General features: G+C 39.0%; 1 protein-coding gene across 1 annotated transcript in view; it reads left to right on the top strand.

Annotated features, from left to right (window-relative positions):
• pde8a (phosphodiesterase 8A) overlaps window positions 1-26,105 on the top strand; it is a 45,628-nt gene that overhangs the window by 4,225 nt on the left and 15,298 nt on the right. Inside the window, exons 2-8 of the mRNA XM_044203854.1 lie at window positions 19,291-19,347; window positions 22,748-22,938; window positions 24,401-24,457; window positions 24,649-24,703; window positions 24,997-25,085; window positions 25,293-25,371; window positions 25,792-25,932. Of these exons, the coding sequence (XP_044059789.1) occupies window positions 19,291-19,347; window positions 22,748-22,938; window positions 24,401-24,457; window positions 24,649-24,703; window positions 24,997-25,085; window positions 25,293-25,371; window positions 25,792-25,932 (669 nt within the window). The remainder of the gene's footprint in view (window positions 1-19,290; window positions 19,348-22,747; window positions 22,939-24,400; window positions 24,458-24,648; window positions 24,704-24,996; window positions 25,086-25,292; window positions 25,372-25,791; window positions 25,933-26,105) is intronic.

Raw genomic sequence — 26,105 nt, forward strand, 5'->3', positions numbered from 1 at the left:
TGATAAGGCTCAAGTACAAGGTCCTGTGATAGTGGACTTTTTTTTGTGTGTGTGTATAGGGCCAACCAGACAGAGAAAGACCCCAGCCAAACACAACACAACTTATCTGGCCTTGACTTTTCCAGTCTGATTGCCCCCACTCAAGGAAATCAAGTAGCTCTCCCCCCTGAACAGCAAATGTGGAATCAGTTTTACCGTTACCTCTTACTATAAATGGAAAAGGGCAATAAAAGGTGTTAAGCTTATAAGTATCTTCTATATTATGAGTAATACCATCTTGCTTGCTGCCTGATTCCAGTCTCTGCATGCATTAACATAAGTGGTGGAATCACTCAGCTATACCTCAGACTTCCCCCATTAAAACCCTCCTATCCCCAGAAGTGACAAGGCACACAAGGTTGCTTTTCTAAACTAAAGCCTTAGTTGGGGAACACTTAACTGTTGCTAACTTGCAGCACAGAACTGAAAAAGTCTCTGAACCAAACACCTCATGTGATGCATCTTACTTTGAAAGAGTGTGTAGCAAGATATGATACACCGCTGACCTGGGCAGCCTCTCTCCATTTGTCAGTTTTCTCTCCCACTGTTTTTGTGTGTGTGCTCTCTGGTCAGTAGTGTGTGTGTGTGTGTGTGTTTAGTCAAGTTAAGTTGAGAGTCATTGGGTAATTTATTCCAGAGGAGGGCAAAGGCTCAGCATAGTGATGAATTAATCCACTGTGCTTTTTCTGCTGGCTGAGAGGAGAGAGACTGATATTGGCTCTCTCTCTCTCTCTCTCTCTCTCTCTCTCTCTCTCTCTCTCTCTCTCTCTCTCACTTTATTTCATTTGGCTATCTAACTTTCTGTGCTTTTGCCCTGTCTGTTGCTCTTGCTCTTTAAAAATGTTTGTTCTTAGATATTACTCTCTGAATGTCCAAAGTTAATACGTTTATCTCCATCTGACTGCCAGCTGTTTTTGTCATCACAATCGCATATATGATTTAATACACAGTAGGAGCAGTCTCCCTCTGTGCACCCATAGAAATGCTAACGTTCATTTGACTTCAATGGCCCTGCTGTTGTCTTTGTCTTTACAGCTGCTGATTGGATCAAGTGATGGACTATGCTTATCTATGTCTATCAAGGATGTCGTGTATATATGTACAATGGTCTTTTATAGCTCAGAGCATGGCACTAACCTCTGGCACGCTGCCATAGTTAGCTGTTTGATTTCCACTGGGGCAATAGTTTGGTGCTATAAGGCACTATGGACAAAAAGGTCCACCCAAATGGCACATATACGTTAAAGGAATAGTTTGACATTTTGCTTTTTTTTTTGCATTTCATGTCTGTACAGTAAGCGTTATTTTTGTTCCCACTCATTTTGCATCAAGTCCCGCCCTACTGTGCTGTAATAGTACTCGTTAATTTGACGCGTCCTTGTGATTGGATGCTAGCTGCGAGCACAGCTGTGCCCCTAGGATGATCCTAGGTGTTCCCTCGCCTGTGACTTATTGCATTAATTTTCTAGTTGGTCTTCATTACAAAATAGGAAAGATCTGATTTTTAATTTACCACTTTTTTATATGTTATGAAAATAAGCATAGCCATTTCACTAGATAATTAGATAATTAGATTTTAACTGAAATGCTTTAATTTTAAATAATTTTGCCTAGTTTGTTATCTTATATAGTTCTCTAAACCTTTGTTTTTCTCGATGGCAACATTTGATTCAAGATTGAGTGTAATATGTTAGCTTAGCTTAGCTTAGAATAAAGACTGGAAACAGGGGGAAGCAGCTAGCCCGGCTGCAAGGTAACAATTCACCTTTTTACGGGGTATACTTAAAGTAACATCTTGTCCTGGCCAAAAAAATGCCCAGCAAATAACTCTTTGTAAAACAGAAATTTGAAAACTAGTTGTTTCCCCTGTTTCCATTCTTTATGCTAAGCTAAGCTAACTGGCTGCTGGTTGCAGCTTCATATTTAACAGACAAATATGAGAGTGGTATTGGTCTTCTAGTCAAACTCCTGTCAAGGGGTGAATAAGCATATTTGCCAAAATGTCGAACTATTCCTTTAAGAATGAAACATTTTTTTCTTTTTCTGCAGTAATTGGAAGATTTGTCCTACTTTTTAAATTCACTGACATCAAAAGAAACTTCACAAACTACTTGAGTACAGCCTTTAAATATGACTTTAGCCGTTCATTATGTTTTATTTAAACAAAACGTCAGCTGCAGTGTGACTCTGTGTTTCCTTTCCTGTCTGGAGTGTCTGCAGGAGCAGTAAGCGGGTAAAAAAAAATTTGCCATGTCATTTATCTCCACTGGCACATGAGCAGAAGGAGTTAAGAGAAAGCAAGATGGGGCCCATGGAGCATTCACAGTCCACTGACGTATTGGCAGCTCTAGAGCTTATCACCCTACAAGATGTTTTTATATAGCAGGAGATGTCCAAGTGTTCGGGGTAAAATGTGTTACTACAGTATTTATACATTTTGTTTCCTAGAACCAGTTTATTCTTGAGCATTAAGCAGCTCCAATACTATAATGACACCAAGTCTCCCACTGCTGACGGCATGAACGTTGATCCTGTGTAAAAATCAAATTAGGATAATATAATAAATCCCTTTGTCACCTTGAGTGTAGATACAGTGGGTCTCTTCATCTCCAAGACCTTGCTCACTTATGAGGTGTCAGTTGGGTGCATGTACTTATGAAACACAACCTCCCATTGTTTTTGAAATAGTCTTAACAAATAAGGCCACATTTAAAGCTTTTTCTGCTCCCCCTCCAGGTTAAGAATTTAGTATCATAAGGTCAGCATGTGATAGTTTCATGAGATTATGGAAATGGTGTTCTTCCAAAACAAGGCACTACAAGTGTGTACTTTGTAGCAGCGCTCTCTGTTCTCTTTCAGAAGCTCACAGGATTGTAGATGTGAGTGGGCCCAGGTCCACTGGTGGCCTTTTAAGCTCCTCCTGGACTGTGTCTCTCCCAGTTTTTGGGCTCCTCTAAGCTGCGAGCATCTGCAGAGGTCGTGGTGTCATGCTACTGATTTCAAATATGGCTTCCTATCCATGCATGTGGGCGTTTAGGGCTGACTGGACTGGAGACTCTTGGTGTGAGGCAGAGTGCTGAAGTGGACAATGAGTTGATCTTTCTTTGAAAACAGTCCTGTGTAAAAGGCCCTCTAGTTGTGTAGTTCTCAGTCGACTATCGCTACCATCACTATTGAAGTAACATGTTGATCAATCAATCAATCACTTTATTTGTCCCCAAAGGGCAATTGGTTGTGCAGCAGTGAAACAGAAACACAAGATATAAAAAAAAAAAACACAAAGCACAAAACACATGATATGCATACAAAATAGTAATATGTACAGAGAGTACAATTTAAAACAAGTTAAGAATAAGTTAAATTATGAATTATAATATAATTATAATAAAATATAAAATCATAAAAATATTTTGAATTTGGGTGCTTACGTAACCTTTTCCTCACAGAGCTGGCAGAGTGGATGAAAGAGTTTTTATTCATTATTGTTAGTTTTGGCTGTAACTTTTTCATGTAACTTGTAACTTTTGATGGAACTTTTTCATGCGATACAGCGCATCAAAAAGCTGCAACAAATGGGGAGAGCTCTAAACAAATTAATATCTTGAAGTTTAGACCATCAAAAATTATTCGCACGACATACCAGAACAGTCAGTGGACGTTACAATTTGGCCAGAAATTGAATTTCCTGGCATACTGTGTACTTTATTTTTACACCCTTGGGAAGTAGACTATATAGTTATACAGAAAACAGTAAATTAAAAGAATAGTTTGACATTTTGGAAACCCATATCAGCACCTCTAAAGCTCACTAATTAACACATTATATTTTGTTTGTGTAATCCGTACAAAAAACAAAGTGTAAAATCATCAAGCTGTGGTTCTACTGGGGGGTTATGTGCCTGGCTAACTGGCTAACTGGCTGCTGGCTCTAGCTTTATATTTATCGCATAGACACGAAAGTAGTATTGATCTTCTCATCTAACTCTCAGTAAGAAAGCAAATTTCTTCACATTTCCCAAAATGTTGATCTATTCCTAAAGATGGTCAAGAGCATTCCAAAAAGAATCTAATATATGATTTTGCTAAATTTTTGTGCTATATATTCATGTTTTATCACAATGTTTCCCATTGTCTCGTTGAATTTCGGTGATCTATTTGCTTCTCTTCTCTTTAGCCTTTGGCAGTCTGTAAAAACTTCTGGGTCTGTTTGTTCTGTTGGTGGCACCACAACTATTTACTGCCATATTTTCAATGTTTTGTTTTTTTTTTCATGTGAATGCACCCTTCAGATACTATAGAGATGTCATCTGCATACCCTCTATACTAAGATCCCTGAGGTCTTAATCCCACACTTTAGAGTGGTTTTGAAAAGTACACAATGTACAAAACACACCATCATTGTTCCTCCAAAGGAAGAGTTTATCTGAGAATCATCTCTCTTGTATAGTGTCACAGTGTCATAGTCCATAGGCACAGTGTCCAGCTTTATGTGGCGATTGTGGACTGCTGTAACTATGCATAACACATCATGTTAACAATGCTAACAGCCATTTTAACAGCATCTGGTTACTTGAGTACTTTGGCCATTTTCACGCTCTGACACACAACTGTTCTTGCAGCCAGAATAAACTGAAGAAAGGTTGTGTACAGTATGTTGAGAGATTCTTCCTGGGGAAAGATTTACAAAGCATCAAAAATTGGTAGATTTAGTATTAAATTATGAACCTGAAGGGTATTTCACTGCAAAATTTGGCAGTTGATCTGAAACTATTTTAGAATAAATATGCTCCAGAGGCTTTGACTTCATTTTACTGCCTTTCTTCACTAAAGAAGCACTGAGCAGACAAGAGCCTCACTGGATTTAAGTGAACAGGTCTGCAGCTTATTGGCTGTAGAAAACATGCAAGACTCATTCACCTGCTGAACACCGCATTAAGCCGGCAGTGCTAGTCTCCTTCCTTGTTTTAATGGACACAGCTATGACGCAAAACTCTTTGGAGTGTGTCCTGCCTTTTGCTCTGAAGATATACTGTACCCTCAGTTGATCTATCCCTTACAATTTTTAGGGGGCAGAGCACAGATGGCGCACATTGTTTTTGTAGTGTGAGGTGTGTGGTTGCAAGGACACATTTTGGGGTCAGTACAACAATTCAGTCCAACACTCAACTCACGTTTTGGCCATTATACTAAACAATAACAAATTTAGTCTGGTCAGTTCTCCCTCTTTGGTCACTTTTATGAGTTTTTGCAAATTTGACTTTGCTCCTGCAAAGATCAGGCTTCACTATATGCAGAAGAAAATATCGTCAGGATACTTAACTGTAACAGAATTGTAATACTCCAAACCCACTTGGCCATGACATGCAAATTAATTTTGTGGCTAAGATTCAGAAACGGAAATTGAGCCTGTCTGCATTGTTCAGCTCAATCATGATCAAAAATTCTCTGTAGAAATTCAAGTCTAAATGTATACATGTATCTATTGGCCTGTAACATTTGGGCCTTTGATATATCAAAACTGCCTTTTCCCCACAGAATCATCCAGGTCAAGGTGAGTATATCGAGTATTATCTGGTCAGTTAAAGCCAATGAAAATATAAGACTACATTTTTGCTTCTTCTACCAAGTTGATTTAATATTTACTATATGTTAAAAGAACCATCTTTGACATGCCTTTATTATCATTATTCAGGAGGATTTTACTACTCCATATAATTTGGCTTTGACTTGAGTTGACTCAAGGCAGATGGTGCTACTTCGGCCTTTTGTTTTGAAAATTCTAACACTTGTTCCCAATTCTACAGTGTTCCACTGTACAGCGTTTCATAACAGTTGGCAAATATGTTCATCAGTTTCTTTTAAGCCAGTTGCAGTTGTCCTCTTGTTACCAAGCACCTTCATTCATTGCATGTGATGTGATATGTGGAGTAGCAAACGTATAATCTAGATGGCATTTTGGAAGCCATAAGAGAGCAGGAAATGTTTCAATGGAAACTATGAGAGTACGCACACGCCCAATAGAAAATAATTGACATGTACATGTGAAACAATGAAAGACAGTTGAACACACGTATCATTTTCTAATAGTACTGAGTCAATAGCTCAAACATTCCTGCACATCAAAAGCACCTGTCATTTATTATACCTGTTGCACCTGCATGATTACATTCCTCACAGATCATCTGTTTTAACTGTGTGCAGTGTGACCAGAATAGCTGATTGTCACTATATTAAATGTTATTTTATATTATACATACACACAAATAATGTATTTTTAAAGCAGAGGCATTTAATTAAAGTCATTTCTGCACATAAACATCTTACACATAATCTCTCTGGGCTAAATAATCCATAAACAGTAAACATGAAGCCTTAAATTCTGTTTTGTCAGAGGTTGTGTGGTATTGTTTTTTGTATTTTTTTATTGTATCTATATCTGAGTGTTTTTATATCAATCCAACATCACATCACTCTAAATGGGAAAGAAATATGAAAAGGTACATTACATGGGCTTTAAATCTAAATGACATGTTATAAAACCACCAATCTTGGCTGTGAGTTGTCAGAATATCCATAAACATCAAAAAAGTTAAAGATGGAATTACAATTGTTGTACTTCTCCATTTTCTAATGTTCAGTTTATATCACTATTGAGTTTGTGATTGTATTTTATAGCAACAAAGTTCAACCTTTTAAAATATGTCCTACTTTGTTAATAACCTCTTCAAGAAAACTCTAAATCAGTGTTGGTATGGAAGCAGAAAGAGGCCGAAAGGACTAGAATCGAAGCAATCGAATACCTAATTCTGATCAGTACTGAATACTTTATGTGGAAATTCAAATACCACTGATTTTACAGTATAGCAAATAGAAATATTTTACTTTGAAAATCATCTGTCTGAATCCATGTGGTAATAATACAGCAGGATATTTAGCAAAAAAAATCTGGGCTTTATGTCTGTGTATGTTTACAAACTTCCATGAATGTGTGTATTGGCATGCAGTCATCAGATCCCCATTCAGTGTTTGTGTGTGAGCATGCGACTGTGTGTGTTTAAATCAAGTACAGTTTGTGAGCCAAGTCCGGTGCTCCATCTCGTGTCACTCACTGATCCCTCATGCAATGGTGACATCAGTGCTCCTGTTTTAGCAGGTGAAGAGGAGGGGGAGTCTGGTGATTATCTAATGCTCTCGCAGCCATCTGAAGAGCCCCTGAGAATCACTTCTGATATTTTCAAAAACATCTAAGCTGTTACGGCGAGGTGGAGCCACACAGAGTTTCAGACAGAGCAGGGGTGGTGTGGCCACCATTGGGCGTATTGATAATTCTAATCCTTTCTTTAGGCCACAGGGCTGGTGAGGTAATGAAGATTGTACAGTTGGGTATGGCTCTGACAATAAAGTTACTGTAGACTAATGATCTCTTATTCAGGCCTGATAGTCTTCTTGTGTAGCTTGCTGTTTGTACTGTGCTTCTGTTGTTGTCATGTATTTGGCTGGACTGAGAAGGAGTAGTGGCTGACTGCAATGGAAAGGTTCCCGGTAAGATTACGGTACACTGTAGTAGACTAGGCAGTGTCCCACCTTAGACTTCCCAAGCTCCTTTAGCTTGTCCTTTTGCTTTATTGGCCTTTGACCTTACCTGGATTGAGCCGAGAGAGGAAGAAGAATGCGGATTACACGCGCCTGATCAACAGCTGCCCATGGTTCACAGTGCAAATGACACTCTGATGGTAGGCAAAGAATCAGTAGAAAAGGCTTTAAGATTTATAGCTAATAAATGCAAGGGGACAGAGTGAAAGAAAAATATAAAGACGTGATCATAAATATTCTTTGGTGTGTTTTTATATACAGTAAAATTTTGGTTATTTGGGACGAGTAGGTGTGAATCAAAGGGAAAGCAAAACAGTAACAGGGGTGTTGAAGGAGGCTGCTAGGGGCAAAGGATGAGGTTTTAGTAAGGGGCTGCCCCAGAGCCCTGGATGGCTTAGGATTGTCCAGGTCTTATCCAGATTACCTTGAAATCCCCATAAGGACAGAAATACCTTGAAGGTGAACATTGGAGAAAGTGCTCAGCTTCTCATGGGATTCTGTCATCTGTCTTTAATTGATTTACACAAACTTTTGGTAGATACAGAGGACATCATCTACATACTTCCTTTAAAGGAGCATTCCATCAGTTTTACACATGAAGTTCAGTTTACTCTTCATGAGCTGTACTACACAGCCAGAAAAAACAATTGCAATTTTTTTCTGTAGTTCTGCAGGGTTATTTATGAAGTTTGAAAATGATCCTGATGATGTCACCAGGTTTTTTTTCCGCTTGGGCTTGAGACTTCAAATTTATAACAGAAAGCCTGTGCTACAAACTGGAGGTGTGGGAGTTGAAAGAAGTTGCATTTAGGAAGCGGGGAAGGTATAATGATAAATGTAAGTGAGGATATCTCAGCCTCTGCTGCTTTTGTTCTGACCATTTTATCTGTCTCCTACAAGTCCCCTAACTTTATGGCAGTGTAATAATAAATGGCTGCATTACCCCTTTAACCAGGCACACTTGCTGCTGTGTAGCTTTCATCACCAGGCTCAGGAGATCTCGTACTAAGATTTAAAAGTTGGATTTTGCTCATATTGCTGTTGGATTCTCAAAACCAGATAATACAAGTGGTCAGGGTCATGTTGAGATCACAGTTAGGACACACTGCAGCTACAATGTTCATACACGTAATTTGAAAAGATGAAGAAGGAAAGTGGAAAAAAGAGACAAATTTAGATAAATACAGCCACAGGAGATGGATAAAAGAACATAGGGCGATGTGATCTCATTAAAATGTCACCTGTCGTTTGATTTGAAACCTCAGAAATCCCAGTCTCACTTTCATCATCACAGTTCAGCAGTTATATGTAGCAAGCAGCCTCATGTATTTCTCTCCATGTCTAATGAGTGCATCTCTCTCTCCTGCTCCTGCTCCTGCTTTTCTTCTCATGTCCCTGTAGGCCGGTGTGTGAGGGCTCTGAGCACAGTCTCTAACCCTCGTCACTTGGCCTGTCGGCAGGAACTGCTCCGCTGCCAGGCCTCAATTACTCTCCTTGGCACAGTGACGCACAGATCACATACACACTTGCGCCACTATGGACACAGGGTATGCACACAGGCCCAGGCAGCATCACGAGCTGAGGGAATGCAGCATGTACCCTGATGTCACTTACGTGTGTGTATGTGCGTGTGCGTGTGTGTGTGTGTGTGTGTATTTAGAATACATACATGTGTCTCTCTTCATTCTAAATACACATTTTATTTTAGTCAAAAATATAAACACACATACCCATTTTCTCTGTTGGAGCAGAATAAAACATTGCATGCTGGTGTGCTGTACTCAGCTCTTTAGAGTATCTGTGTGTTCTTGTATACAGTATGTATGTAGAGGCTTGCAGGGATATCTCATAGATATCCCTGCAAGCGTGAGATATTAGATATCTATGTCTCGTTTTTCTTTGTTGAACTGAAAAAAAAAGAGAGATTACACTAGAGCAGCAGTTCACATGTAATGGTTTTTGTGTTATATCTGAGTCGATGCTTGCAAGGTGTGGAACACCAGCGAGAAACAGGGACAGGTCACCAAGGATGAAGTAACCTATCCGTTTTCTGCAAACTCTGTATTTTTAAACCACGAACGTCATTCAAGGGCGTTTGGGACTGAATTCCAGGACAAGTTCTGTCTCCTGTGAGTTACTCGGTGTCTTCCCTCTGCGTATGTGTGTGTGTGTGCGCGCATTCCCGTATGCTTGAATTTCCGCACTATCTGGTGAGGTAGGAGAGATGTCACTGCAGACAGAATAAAGGTCAGGGCGTACTCTGGAAGCACTGCTTGAAAAACAGTGAATGTGTATGTGTGTGCACTTGCGTGATTAGAAATCTCTGTATTTGGGACAGCAGTGTGCATCAGTAGCTTATAATACTTAAACACTACATTCAGTATAAGAAAGAGCACCTCAGCTTGATGTGTTTCTCTCTTTATTGTGTTTTTTTTCTATAAAGTCCATGACCGTGTTCTCGGATCAAGCTTCAGTTTTATTTAACATTATTTGTTAAACAAACTACTTTCTTCATGGTTAATGCAGCTGCATGTATAGCCAGCATATAGCCTTGCAGGCTAATATTACTCAAATCAGTAACTTACTAATATTAATTTGGCAAAATGTAAATAATCCTGGAAATCCTAACACAGCCATAATGATTCTCTCATGCACCTCAAAGAAAACGTGGAACACAGATTTGAGGATTGGGGAGCAATGTGAGACTCAGCATAAAGCCACATTTATCAGTTTTTTACATTGCAGGCCACATTGTCACCTGTTGCTAGGTGCACACAAGATGTGATGTCATGACAGATTGTATGATGGCCATTTTTGGGTTTACATGGCGTGACGGGTGTCAAGTTTGTGATATGATATGAAGTCGCAGTTGGGCAAAGTGCTTCAGATTGTTGGTCTGTTTTTGGCTTGGTGGAGATATCTTGGACTAACTTTAGATAGCTAATAGATATATAAAAAAGCAATAACAGTAACTAAACATGTGCTATTATGCTAGCCTTAGTATCTACATTGTGGACTCATTTGCCTGGAGGCCCACATGCTGTATATGGGGCCTCGGTGGGTTCATGTACCTCAGTGTTCAGTTACCATTTGGGATTTTGGGCATGGCTGGCTTGATGATATTATTTATTCAGTTTTTTCTATCTCTGATTTAAAAAGATCTCTTTGTCATGATGCCCAGTAGGGTCCTCCAAGCCCTGAGAAGTGGTCCCATTTTTTGTGATCTTCCCAAGATTAATTCAGTGTTTTTCTGTGTGAAAGATTTTCTTTTTTAGTTCATTTGCCCCAGGGGGTTGTCTTTATCAGCAGTTGTTTATGTGATCTGATCTGTCTTTTTTTTTAATAAAGCACTTTGCAAACTCTGGTTTTAAAAAAAAAAAAAAAAAAAAAGTTATGCAAATATACAAGTGCCTACAGTTAAATGCGCTGATTTTACATTAATTGAGAAAAATTAATAATTAATTAATTAATAAAACATCATCTTTAACCATCTGCAAAAAAGACATTTGATATAACAAAGTGATGAAAAAGAAGTAATAATAAATTAAATGCAGATCAAATTAGGGCTAAAAGAATTAGTCAATTAATTTAGTAGTTGGTTGACAGGAAATATGTCAACAGTTTTTATTGATTTTAAGTCATTTTTTCATGGAAGATAAACAGTCACATTCCCTGCCTCTCAAAATATGAGCTTTTGCTGCTCTACTTTGATTTATATAATTGCAAATTGATTTTCTTTGGGTTTTGGACTGTTGGTCACTCAAAACAAAATATTTACTCACAGTTTTTTCATAGTTTTTCTGAAGTTTATTAATCAGTTAATTGTAAAAAATAACAAACAGATTAATCAGTAATGAAAATAATTGTCAGTTGCAGACCTAACTTAAATTGCAGACCATTCAAAAGTAAGCAGACCACTAAAAACAATTAATTGAAATGTATACTTACTATTGCTATTTATTCTATCCTGTGAACACAGTTGAACAATTGTCATAGAAATTGAAAGGAGGCACATTGTTTATCTCATAACAACAAATAAGAACAAACGCTGGGAGATATTACATAAATAAAAACAAAACACATCTAGTTGAATCTAGTTTTACACATTAAAAATATTAAATGAATATGTATTTTAGAGCATGTTCTGTCCAGGACATTGTAGTTTTTGTTCCAGGAGCTTGGTCTTACCTCTGTACTGCGTTTCTCCAGACACACACAGAGAGAGAGAGAGAGAGAGAGAGAGAGAGAGAGAGAGAGAGAGAGAGAGAGAGAGAGAGAGAGAGAGAGAGAGAGAGAGAGAGAGAGAGAGAGAGAGAGAGAGAGAGAGAGAGAGAGAGAGAGAGAGAGAGAGAGAGAGAGAGAGAGAGAGAGAGAGAGAGAGAGAGAGAGAGAGAGAGAGAGAGAGAGAGAGAGAGAGAGAGAGAGAGAGAGAGAGAGAGAGAGAGAGAGAGAGAGAGAGAGAGAGAGAGAGGATGTTCTGGGACAAACCGATCCACAGTGGCCTAGTTTCCCTCAGCCATGCCAGTGACTCAACTAAAGTCTTCTGCCTGGCTGACTGTGGGCTTGGTCACCATGGATAAGACATGTGGACAGAGCCAGAATACACACAGTTGCAGTTATTTTACTAAACAGATGAACTGCAATTACATTAACACATAATTGCAGTTCATTGGGGGAGAGTGTGTTTGTTTTTTTTTCATTTTAAAGCAGTGCAGCATAATAAAACCAGATAGAAATATTGGATTATTGGAAATTTATATTACATGTTTTATTTAGCCTTTTAATGCATTGTTGTCATCTGTGCATTAAGTCATGTCAGATCAAGCTAGATTAATTTCCAAACTGCTTTAAACACACAGTTTTATCCCAAAGTGCTTTACAGAAAGACACAGATGCATGTGCAGCACATCAAGAAACAAAAGACTTATGATAAGAAAGAGACAAAACATGTAGATACAAAAACTCCAGGTAACAGGGACAGAGTTTTGTGTGAAGCCCTGCATGGATAGATGAATGAGTGGGTCTGAGAGCAATGGGAATCAGTGTGCAGGGAAATAAAGTGAAGACATTGAAGGAAAGGAAGTGCTGGTATCGTGGGAAGTTGTATTAGCCTAGTGTCTTTACTTCTGGAGTCTGGGCTTAATCATTGATGTGTGTGATTCCTACAGCACCTGTGTACAGAAATAATGGTTATATATATATACATGTTTACAGTGGGATTTAATAAATTCCTTTGCTGGCCCTAAATAAGAAATTATTTTGATTATTTTGAAAAGTAAGTAGTAATGTTGAGAAATAAATAAAAAAATACCAACACATTCAGCTCTCAATTCTAGCACATAATCGTCACTTTGTCACTTTATCATCATTTGCTTCACACTGGGCCCAGAACCAAAGGGGGTTTGAAGATTATGAAATTATGGTGCATCTGATTAGTTCAGAAAATCAACAACTCAAATTTTGTAGTTTTTTAAAGTTAAAGAGGCAGGTATCACCATCTCATCAACCTCACAGCACCATGGTGTGTCCGAAATTGCTCACTATTAACACGCTATATAGTCCTCTTCATAAAACCCCCTATATGGTGAGTGGTGAGTATGGAATGATTTCGGATACTGCCATAGTTGTGCTTGATAAAGGTAGACTATAACCTATCCCAGCATGCACTGGGAGAAAGGCACAGAAACATCCTGGACAGGGTATACCACACCCTCCTATCATTTACCTTTCAGATGAGCTGAAGTTCTATGTCATCGACTCTACCTGTCATGTTTATTTGAAGTGATTTTTAACATAGATGTTGTGTATCCCTATCAATCATATAAAAGTGGACATTGTTGCAATACAAGACAAAGTGATCTTGGAGCTGTTTAGGTTTAGGTCTGCTTGGTATATTTGTACCCTTTTAGCTAGGGTTAGGGTTAGGGGGTTATCTTTTTTGACTATGAGGTGTGTCTTGTGCAGTTGGCCTTATGTAGAAGTTTCTTGGTTATCGTGACAATAAATATACTAAATGTCAACCTTGTAATCCTATTTTTGTGTTTGTTTCAGTCTGAAACACAAATATGTGGATATATATTTTTTAACATAATTTCTATATATCATCATCGCCTGTGAAAACCATGTCTCTCCAAAACTTCAACTTTTCAAGAGCCAAGAAAAACAGCCCTGTTTTCAGCTTTGATTGTGCATTTTATCCAATAATCCAGTCGGTTTTTAAATGGTTTATTTATTTTGAGAAGTAGAAGAATTTTCTCAACCGACAAAGGAACACTTAATCGTTGAGTTTATCTGAAAAAATGTGAGTCACCAAATTTGGAGATGCATGGTTGTAATTGGACAGCGACATTCTTGCTTTTTTGGTCATTTTTGCAACTATTTGTTAGTTGAAATTGATTTTGTTTAACTGAATTTGGTGAGGTGTTTCCCAGGCTGGTCATTGAACTGGTTGCAGGTTTGAAACCCTATTGTTATCGATGGCTTCAGCACAGATCTATGAGCAGCAAATGTAAGTGGCCACACATGAAAGTGAATTATTCTCTTTGAGGTAACACACACAGCATGGGCCGCTAGCACTACTATCTGAGTGGCTCAGCTTGTGGTGAGGCTGATGTGTCACTGTGCCATTTAGCCCATCACTTAGCTCAGTGTGTGTGAGAGTTAGTGTGTCTGACTCTCTGACTATCTGTCTGTCTGGTACATAGTGTGCATCCACACCTGTGGCTGGGACTGCTCCCCTTAATCAGATCTAATGAAGAACATTGATTCATCTCCATTTGATTCACACTTTTAGACAGGAACACATATACACGTACTCAAACGCACTCAAGACACCCCACCATTAGCTGTGAGACCACCACTTTGACTCCTCCTAAGGAAGAAATGCTGATTTTGTCTAACGTTGTTGTTGTGTTATCAGCTCTGCATATAATACTACACTTAACCACATATGGAGAAGTTTTAAGGAGAGACAAAGTGATGTTGGGGAACTGAAGAAGAAGCAGTATCAGAGAGTGGGAGGGAGGGAGAGCATGTTAGCCAGAGAGAGCTGTGTCAAAGTGAGGGTTCTGGAGACTGTTGAACAGAGCAGCCATGCACGTTTTCCTAAGAAGTACAAGCAGGGCAGGCATCCCAAGATTCCCTGCATCCTGGTCCCAGCTCTGGGGTGGAGGAAGCTGTTTACTCTTTCTATCTCTCACTGCTGACGTCGGCGCACCGAACAATGTCATCCAATTTCCTGTTTTTCACTTTAGTGGAAAGCCACTCTCCCAATGTGTATGGCGTAGTGTGTGTGTGTGTGTGTGTGTGTGAGTGTGTGTGTGTGTGTGTGTCTTTCTATAAGTGTGAGACAGAAAAGCTGGTGGGCTGGATGAGAGGAGGAGGAGGAGATCTATAGGGCCGGATACACTGGGAGCAGGATATAGGGTCAGTGGCAGCTCCGCTATGTAAATACATTAGGTGTATTGAATGAGAGTAGCTGGAGACTGCAGACTGTCCTGAATGCTGCTCGAGATGACCGTAGACACCTAGCAGCTCTGATGTGGTCAGGTCGGCCTGAACAAGGAGGAAAGGTGTCATATCACATGACATATGACCAGTGCCGCTGCTAGCCATTTTGGTGCCCTAAGCATAATTCTTTTATTATTCGCCTGCGCGAACAACAGGAACGGACCATCCGGCGCGGGGGGGGGACACTAGACTACAGCAATTATTAAATATCTTTCTTGTTCCCCCTTTTTTGTTACATATACATAGCTAAAATGTGCCTAATATTTCTATAGGCTAATGAAATAATACCGGCATTTAAAAAAAAATTTCATTAGGCTATTTTTGGTGCCCCCTCAGCACTTGGTGCCCTACGCACAGTGCGTGATGCGCGTGGTGGGAGCGGCGGCGCTGCATATGACTGTTTGAAGCTGTCAGCCTGGAAACTGTCACCTCACAGTCAGAGACTTGACTTTTGAGATTATTTTATTAAATCACGCTCAAGCTTTAGATTTTGAATTCCAGCGTTTTGGCCCCTTAGAGGGCCCAAAGTCTCCAGGTTCACTGTTTGGCTATTGGTTTGTTATAATTAGATTTAGGGATTTAGTTGTTAACCGGATACGTCGGATCGGTATCCGTGCAGATACTGACCTTATTAAACGAATCTGGGGTTTTTTGTTGATGTTGTGACCAATCCAACTTTATATGTACAATTTATTTATCAATATCATTATGAAATTTAGGGTGCCTGCTATTAGCTAAATGTATTTAATCACTGTGTGCCGTTGACTCAGTGTTGAGTACCACAGCATCCTGGAACATAAAAATTATTCCAATGAGTTCCTCACAGATTGGCATACATTTTTAAAATTTGGGAAAAAGAGAGCACAGTACTTCTTTATCGGCAGATACTCTGGGTAGAGGTATTGAATTTAGGAGAGAAAGTGTTTGCACCCTAAACTAGATTAACTGTAAATTTGTTTGGCAATACTGTATACTCCACCTAAGCAAAATATAAACTGGAATAATAAAGGCGCTAAAGAGTAGGTTCACATTTTTTCAACTCTCACTTTATTCACTTTTGTAATGTATTTATAGACATGTGAGTATTGTTTTAAGACAGAAACATGTGAACCTATCCTTTAAGACATCACCTGCATTATTATCTAAGTTAGAAGCTAGTTGAAAGGTCTTAATTATTTTGGTTTATTTTGTGCTTACCTGGTGCATATTCCTAAGTATATTTTTGTCAAATTACCACAAACTAATTACTAATTACAAACTACACGTATACACTCAGTTTATCAGGTACAGCTTGGTAAAATTAATGCAGTCTAAGACAACAACCCTGAAATATATCTCACCTTCATGGAGGTTATAATGTTCACTTTTTGTTGAAACTGTTTTTAGAGAGGTGTTGATTAAACTCTATGGTCATTTTGGAGGCTGTAGTTTGTGGTGCTGTTGAATAGTATTGCATTATATTGACATTGATATTGATGTTTCTATTGTTTACTCCACCCTCTCGATATAAATGACTTGGACATAATATTAAAAACATCTGAGTATGATGCAACATAATTTAACAGCGCTACAAACTACATCCTCCAAAATTACCATAAAATTGAATCAACACCTCTCTTAAACGGATCCATACAAAAACTATACATTATAACCTTCCTGAAGGTATGATTAATTGCAGGACCATCGCATTAGACTGCATTAGTTTTAGCTAGGTGTCCTATTAAACTGGCAACTGGGTTTATAAACACATTGCACAGAGGTTGAGAGAAGCGAGGAGGTCAATAAGGGCCCACAGCTCATTTTTGTCCCGGGGGTCTGTGAGGGGTAATTTGGCCCTGGAAACTAGGAATTTTAGATACTACAAATGCAGTAGGGTTGGGCAATATGGTTGAAATCATTAAAGTTAATAAGGATATTTTCCAGTATCGATATATACCACGATATGGCAAACGTATGCAAAATCACACATAAAAAAATCAAAGCAATAAATTTTGCTCCAGTGTTATGAATTACACTAGACCTAACTCTTCATATGTGTAAAACAAAAACTTCAACAATTCACTTTGTTTTTTTAATAAAATCTCTGAATCATTAAGCAGGCAACAGAAATCTGTAGAACATGATAAAACCATATCATCATGATACTGTATGATTCTACTGAAAGTCATTTAACAGTGATATTGATTTATCACCCAGTTTAACTAGAAAGTTACAAGTCAAGACAAACTACAAGGACCAGAATGCACTGCATTCACTGTGGCCTGCTGCTCAACAAACTTGTCATGTGATTAACAAGTGGCCCTGTGCACACAGAGAGAGAGAGATATGCCAGTGGGACTGGTACAACACAGCAGCATATAGCAAGAGGGCAGGACGCGGATTACGTAGGCATACACACCATGTCCGCACTCCTCGCTCGCCTGGCCTACATGCTCACTCACTTCCCCTGCTTTGTTTGCCTCTGGTTGAGTGCCAGCATGATGTTTGCGGGATGCCCGAAGAGGCTGGCAGACTGGTTCAGTGCAGTGTGTGTGTGTGTGTGTGTGTGGGGGGGGTTCGTGTTACACAACCTCAGCTGCAGTTGCATTGGTTGTGTCAGTGTCAGTTAGAGAGGGAAGTCTCCCTGGATGGAGACAGAGCACTGCGTACTGCTCTTGTTAGGCCTCAGCTAGCTGGAGGCTCTGTGGCCAAACTCCATACATCAAGACCCTGACCTCAACTAGCTGACAAACAAACGACATCAGAGTGGAAACATGATTTTCTATATGTGGTATATTTTTGTGCGGCCACCATCTGTGATATTTACTACTGAAGAGCGAATGTTTTGTTTACCTCCACAGGAAAATTAATGAGTGGTTCGAATCTTTAATGAAAATTTAATAAAGAGTTATTTGTTCTGACACATGTGGTCAGAGTAATTGAAATCATATCTGACAACAGGAAAACTAGGTCTTGTTAAGTCAAACCCTGTTGGAAAAGCATGCGTTTGTGGCATTTCCATATGTTAGTCCCTATTATATAGACACACACACACGCACAGAAACACACACTAACACATGTATACTGTCTCTCCAGTGCACATGAGCCAATCATGCGACCTGGTCCTCGTGTCTGTGAAAGATCAGATGATCACAGAGCATCAGCTTGTAGCCATCCTGATGCCATACTCCTTGTTTGTGGACAACTGCAACAAACGGCCTAGTGTCATGATGACGTCAATTTGGCTACAACCGAGGGCTAATCAGCTTTTTTTTCTCCCCCCTTTGTTGTTTCATGGAGCTTTCAAAAGGCTTACAATTTAGCAAGAAGTGATTTACTGCTGCCCGGCATGCTCTAAAATTCCTCTCTGTATTCCTCCTCACATGTGTAGATTGTTTACGGAGAAGAGGAATTCTAGAGGGATGGCGGTCCGCAAGGGGCTTGGTTGCTATGGTTACTAACCCCTGAGCTGGGTTCCATTTAGCAGGAAGGAAGCTAAATTATTTGCAGGCAGAAACGAGTAAGCTCATGTAGGGAAAGTGTAATGAGTCTGTGTGTAATCTGTCTTTTTTTATTTTTATTTTTTTTATTTTACTGTCTAGTCGAATTAGAAATCAGGAGATTAAATTACAAAGCATTTGTTTTTGGTGATTCAATCAGTGTAGGAAGAAGTATACAGATCCTTTACTTAAGTAAAAGTAATAATACAACAATGTAAAAATACTTTGTCTGTGAATCAATAGATGTGTTGTGTTGATGTGTTAATGAATAACCCATATAACATGAGATATTTCCTTATTTGATGATTTAACTTTGCATTATGGCCTTTTCTCTATTTTGTTAAATGTGCAAGCTCAGTTTGTGAAAAAGCATAGGGTTACTACTTCATATTTTTCTACATATTGGATTTTAATAAGGTCAAAAGAAAAGAAAAGAAAAACTTGGTTGATTTTGCTATTATTATTATCATTATTATTATTAATATTATTATTATTATTAATTATTATTATTACTACTACTACTACACATACAGCAGTGGGGTCTGTTGGACCCTAAACAATGAGGAAGTAAAGCCAGTGTCAACAAAACACAAATATGAAACAACTGAAAAATATCACATTTACGAAATGATTTATTTCTAATCCTTGTATTCTTCTTGTTATCTTTCAGACTACATTAACAGAGGTGCAGTTTGGACCAATGAAGTTATTTAAAGACCCACTTCAGGTATCGTAAAACAATGCCAAACATCTGAATGATTGATGCTTATGTGCTTGACTGCATTAACGCTTTCCACGGAACAACAGAAGTGTTCCAGTGAAATTTTTATGTCCATATCATTTAGGGGCTTTTAGCTGAGCCGAGCCATGGAGCTAAACTTGGTGTGACTGTCAATATTTGGTAGCATTTTTTAAGGATTAGTATTTCAAAACATCACCTACTTTTGTTTGCAGTTAGAACTAATCTTGAATTTCTCAAAGATACCACACCTCACTGAGAGATTAAAGAAAAGAAAAAGTCCCCATGCAAACATTCAAAGAAGAAGAAAAAAACTATTAATGGACGTATTGTGTGCAATGCAGCCTTGGGTTGTCAAGGCAACAAGGCCAAACATTTATGACCAAGAACATACCATAATGAACAATGCACGTTATGGAAGAACTGCACAGAGGATCCATGGACCAGTTTCGTCACTGCAAATAGACATTCTCTGACGTTCAATGGTTCATTATACAGTTTGTCACTGTGCTTGTTCCTTTGGCATGTGTTGCTGCTGTTGTGTGAAAACTTGGAGTCTTTGAAAAGTCAGCTTTTTAGAAATTTTAAATGTATTTTGAGACTGTTTTCATCTTGGTTTCAAGAGTGCAGCTATTTTGATCATCAGTTAATCATTTTATTCATTTTTCAAGCAAATATGCCAAATATTTGCTAGTTCCAGCTGCCCAAATGTGAGGATTTGCAGCTTTTCTTTGTCAGATATTATAGTTAACTGAACACTCTGGGTTTTGGACTGACATTTGAAGAGAAATTCTGATGGCACTTTTTTCACAATTGTTTTTTCATTTCACAGACAAAACAATCAATCATGATGGTCCTGGTGCATAGCTCCTTCAAGTGAAATACACTTTTTTTTATTAAAATAAAACTGCAACAACTGCTAAACTTAGTATAACAATGATGTTATGAAGTCAGTGAGAGCCAAAGAAAAGCAATACAGTAGACGTCCTGTAATTTAATGCCATTTATGAGTGCACAGACTCTGCTTTATTGTCTGATGCGCTCCAGTGTGACCACAGTAGGAAAATGAGGTAGAGAGATATCCCCTTCCTGTTTTTGTCACTCACAGCTGATCCTGTCATGCCCTCCTCCTCTCTACTCCTCCTCTTTTCTCGCGGCTCACAGGATCTGGCCGGGCCCTCTCTGTTTTCAACAATGATGTTTTCTAGACAGAGCGATCAGACCCTGCCAAAATGCTTGCTACCCCCTTCGAACTATTTTCTTTCCCCTCTTGCTGTCTTTGTCTCTCTGCTACTTTCTCTGCCTTTTCCATCTGTTTCTTTGGAGCATAAACAGTGTATCCTCACTTAAAAAAACACTTTTGCTTTAATCTACTTTAAGAGATTCTTTTGTCTGTTGCGACTGGGTGTGTTATTACTGAGCGAGGCGTATCTGTCTAGTGTGAGCACAGGCATCTGAAAAGACCTTATCTTAGCCTATATTACCCCATTCCTCCACCTCTGCGGGAATGTTGACTTTTCTACCAACATCCCAATGTGGAATTCTGATCTAATTCCCTGTGCGTACCGAACATAGCTGCAGGACACAGTTGTGATGTATTTATGACCTGGACACTTGTTGCCGCTTTTAGGGAAAATGTTCGCATGTGGAATATGGTTTGCATTAGCAACACCCCTCTTAGGCATAAGGGCTCTGTGCTTCAGGCCTGAAGCGTTTTGGTACTTAAATAAAGCCACACCGTCAGAATGAATCAAAAGGACAAGTGTAAAAACAACCAATCCTCTGTCCCCTCATTGTGTGGAGGACAGTAGCTCTAGTTTTCTCAACAAAGTCACGTCTTTGTGCCCTAACTCAATTTTACAGGTGTGATGCAAACTTAAAACTGCAGAACAAACTTTCCCTTCTTTACGTTCATTCTGCTCCCTGCCAACAGTGGGAGATGACGTCTGTTTGAGAGTGTGACTCATGAATCTACTCTTAGTGCAGCACTGCTCTTGGAGGCAGGCCTAAATCTCTGGTCCAGTATTTACGCAAGTAAGGGGTTATATGAAAGTATGCTGGCAGAGAGAGAGCGTGCTCTCAATGGCTGGTTTGACGGTAGCAGCAGCACTTTCTGCCACAGCCTTGGCAGACTGGTGGGAGGGGCCGCAGCCAGTCAAGGCCACCTCGACTAATTGTGTCATAGATCATGGCAGTGGACAATAAAATCTCTAACAGAGCAGAGTACGAGCTGAGCCTGATCAATCAGGGCCTGTCCAATGGAAGCCTGAGGTCACAGTCAAGCCTGCACTGCAGGCTGATTAGGATGACAGGTGCAAATGAGCATGAATGCACCAGTGATGATTTGACAACTCAGAGCTGTTGATACACTGACGCATCAAAACCACATTTTACTGTAGCTCTCTCTTAATGAACTGACCTGAACGAATTCTGTAGAGCAGGGTGGAGGCAGATCATTAATGATTAGTTGTGCCAGTTTTCCTAATCAAATCACAGCTACATATCAATCAGCCCTAATATTTTACAATAAGTAATATTTCCAGCTCATTTTAAATACTGTAGCTTCAGTAAAATTGTGACAGACCAAGCAAAGAGACTATATGTCAATAAATTTTGCATTTCTCCATCAGGTACAAGTTAGATGTACACAATATTTTACAACTAAAGGATGTGTCAATTAATTGACGTCATTTTTGATAATTCATTTATCGTTTAAGTTATTTATCAATAAGTTGGTTCCATTTTCTCAAATGTGAGGATTTGCTGTTTATCTGTGTAAATTGAATATGTTTGAAAATTTGACTGTTGCACAAAACAAGCAATTCGAAGATGTCACTTTGTGCTCTAGGAAATGGTGATGGCTGGGGGTTTTTTCTGACATGTTATAAACCAAGCGATTAATCGTTGAATTATGAATACATGTATTAATCAACAGATAAATTGACAAAAATGAAAATAATTGTTAGTTGCAGCCCCCTGTTTTCAAGTCATCCTGAGACCTACAGTCTTTCCTGACAAAGTTGAGTCCCCTGCCATTAGGACAACTAGTCTGTGGACCACTTTGTCTGAGGAGCTCATGCTAGCAAATTCACTGCATCTTTTAAAGCACTCCGTAATACCTGTTTGTATACACCTGTTGACATCCAAGATTTTTCTGATATCTGTTTTTAATGCTGCCTTTTTTTTCTTCATTGTTTTTATCCACTCTTGATTTAGACATTATTCCCTTTGAATAGTTACACTTCCTAACGTATTATAGCTCTTTGCAAAGCCCTCTTTACCTCGAATTTTAGAAAAGTAATATTTTTGGTAGTAGTAGTATGACATTTAACTTAAAAATACAAATTACTCGTTGGATGTATATGCTTAGTCATCTCTCTTTTTGCAGGTACTTTTAGTTTTTGCCAAAGAAGACAGTCAGAGTAATGGCTTCTGCTGGGCATGTGAGAAGGCCAACTTCAGGTGCAGCATGGCACGAACACCCGAGTCGGCTCTTGAATGCTTCTCTGAGAAGCATCATGACCTCGTCATCATTGACCACAGACATTCCAGACACTTTGACGCTGAAGCACTATGCCGGTAGGACAGTTCTGTCATCATCACTTCTATTTATGTTGTATTTCTAGAATGATGTAGTTCGGTGGTACCCAACAATTTTTTGTCTGGTGTTCCCTACAGCTTTGTCAGATGAGCCTGTAGTGCCCCTTTACCGACACACGTCATGTTCCAAATGTGTAAATTTGAAATGATTTCAAGCAGGATGTATTTAAGACTATTAATTATATACCAGTGTATATCGTTACAGTTATGTTTTTATACACTTGAACTGCCAGGCAGAGCTAACAGTGTTTAGCTGTTAGGTCTGTTTGTATTCATACTACCACTGGAGTGGTCGAAACGGAACATTTATATCCATTACTTTTAGCAATTTCATCCATTCATCCACTACTTTTAACTCTTCACCATTTATCCGTTACTTTTAACTAACTATTTATCCATAAATAATCTTAACCATTTATTGAATCACTATCTCTATCTGCTGTTTACATTCCATCAGATGAAAATTCAATCATTTATATATATGTAAATAAATAACTGTATATATTATTTTATATATTACCCTATTTTAATATGAATTTAATTATCTGTTATGTTCTATGTGTGTAGCATGAAGAGACTACAAACTTTCATTTCATTATACAACCTTGTGTTGTAAAATTACCTTATACCTTGATTTATACACAACTTTTAGCTAATTATTTTAACCATTTATCCATTACTTTTAGCTAACTGTTTAGACTTTTTTAAATCAAATTGTAATTACTATTTTTTTCAAACTAGTTGAGCTACTCCACAATCTTCCTTTGCACCCCCTGGCAAATGCAGAAGTACCCCGTGGGGTAACAGTGGCCCTGGTTGGGAATAACTGATGTATTGGACACAATTGAATTGAATTTGAATTGTTAGTGACTTTCATCAAAGCCCAATGACATAATCCAGACCTGATGATCTTGATGGGACCATTTCATGTGTTACAGTGCATTTGGTAGGATGTGTGGTTATGACTCTGTGTGGGGGTTAATGGCCAGCTCACTTTGGGCTTTGGGCTCACTAGCTTCCATCGCATGCTACCTAGTGGAGTCATGTAAATGAGAAATGAGCAGTGCCTGCCCATACCACCCTCTATCTTTAGCCTCTGCCCAAACCAAAAACACATTTACAAACATTCATTTGCCCTGCCCAGCGTGTATGTTAACCCTATTCATTTTGGCCAATCCATATGTTCAGTGTACACGCACAGGCTCCGATGGGGAACTAAAGGGCCTTTATGACCACTGGCTGGGGAAAACCACAGGCGGATGAGTGGCCCTGTACACTGCATTCTTTCAGAGGCCTAGGCCTGCTCACAGAGCTCCACCACTGGGCTCTGCCTGCCTGGGAGAATCGGAGCATGAAAAACTGAAAAATACATTGATTTGATGCCATGGGCTTTTCCACCAGCCTGCTCACTGGCTAAAAGGCTCCCTCTGTTTACATTCAGGTCAATTAGAGCGGTCAACTTTTCAGAAAACACTGTGATAGTCGCCGTTGTGAAAAGGTATGTACAACTCGCTGACCCCCCCCCACACACACACTTTTCCCTGTCTCCCCTGTTTTCTTGTCTTTTTAAGTAGGTAATGATTAGGAGTATTGTCAGAATTAGGTCTGTAGGCCCGTAGCCTGTCATATGTTCTCTAAACAAGCATTTATATAGCGATGTTTGGGTGTTAACATGTGTTCTGTTTTAAGGCCAGACAGAGAGGAAGCCTCTGTGATGCCCCTGATCAATGCCGGCTTTAATAGGGTGAGCTACATTGTGTGTGAATGTGTGTATGTGTCTTCTGATACCTGTATTTGTATTATTCTTTTGATATGTATTTTATATCCCTACTGTCAACCCTCACTGTAAGGCAGAAATACAGATTGTAAATTCTTTTTGTTTGCTCAGGAGACATGTACATTGAGTTCCCTGAACCTAAATCTTTGTTACTCATGGCATTAGCAGCATTATCCTTTAACTGATATAATGATATGAAAATGGGATTTTAGTTGATTTTAATTGATCCGTGTTGCTTTGTGTTGCCCTCTGACCTCCAGAGATATGTGGAGAATGCCAATATGATGGCCTGCTATAATGAGCTGCTACAGTTGGAGCATGGAGAGGTGCGGGCGCAGTTCAAACTGAGGTGAGTCGTGTACTATACAGTGTTGTACTTACATTTTAGATTAGATCCTTATGTAAAGCTGTTTCACTTAGAGCAAGACGTCAGAAAGATTATCCACTATTTAATTACATTTTTAAAAGTCTCAATGTATATTGAATATATGTATATAAATAGATGCTGGACATGTTAACTATGATTCTGATACTGTTGTCTCTCTACCTGCACAAGGGCTGGAAATGCTATTTTCACAGCTCTAGAACAAAGCCAAGAGGCCATAGAGATCACTTCTGAAGATCAAGTAATTCAGGTGGGTTTTCTAATAAACTTAAATACTTCTAGTTGCTTTATTGCGATGAGCAGTTCATCTGTCTCTTCCTTCTTGTCTTCCTTCTCTTTCTTTCTCTCCTGTTTTAGTGCCTGTTCATGTCTTGTGATCCCAGATCTCAGCAGTGATAGTTGCGGTCTCTGTCCCTCTGAATGGCTCCTTTTTGTTAACGTCAAAGCACTGTAGCCTGTGTAATCACATTAGGTTTTCACATAAAATATATGTTCCATGAGATCCATGAAATAAGCAACGAATTTGTCAGCTTCTCTGAGAACGTATTGTTTTGTTCGGCAAGGTTCATATGTCGTTAGAGGTCATCGTCTGAACTCAGTGTGGTTTTTATGAACAGTAGATCACCATCTCAGATCAAGCCTGAACACTCTTGTTACCTCTCCTTCACAGTACGTGAACCCTGCCTATGAGTCCATTATGGGCTACCAACGAGGCGAGCTAATAGGGAAGGAAATAATAGAAGTGCCTAAAAGTGAGAAGAATAAGCCTGATCTCCTTGAAACAATAAATTCCTGCATACGGAAAGGAAAGGTAATATACATTCATTAAATCGTCTCATCATCTGCACTATACATTTCAGGCCAAACACAATTTTCAGTGTGGTTTACTTAATCAGCATCTTAATCCGGAACTCCATCTCATCAGGAAATAAATGATCACCTTCTTGTGATTGTAGATACATACATAGTTTTGACATGTAATAT

This window comes from Siniperca chuatsi, linkage group LG1, assembly GCF_020085105.1.
Source record: "Siniperca chuatsi isolate FFG_IHB_CAS linkage group LG1, ASM2008510v1, whole genome shotgun sequence".
Lineage (NCBI taxonomy): Eukaryota > Metazoa > Chordata > Actinopteri > Centrarchiformes > Sinipercidae > Siniperca > Siniperca chuatsi.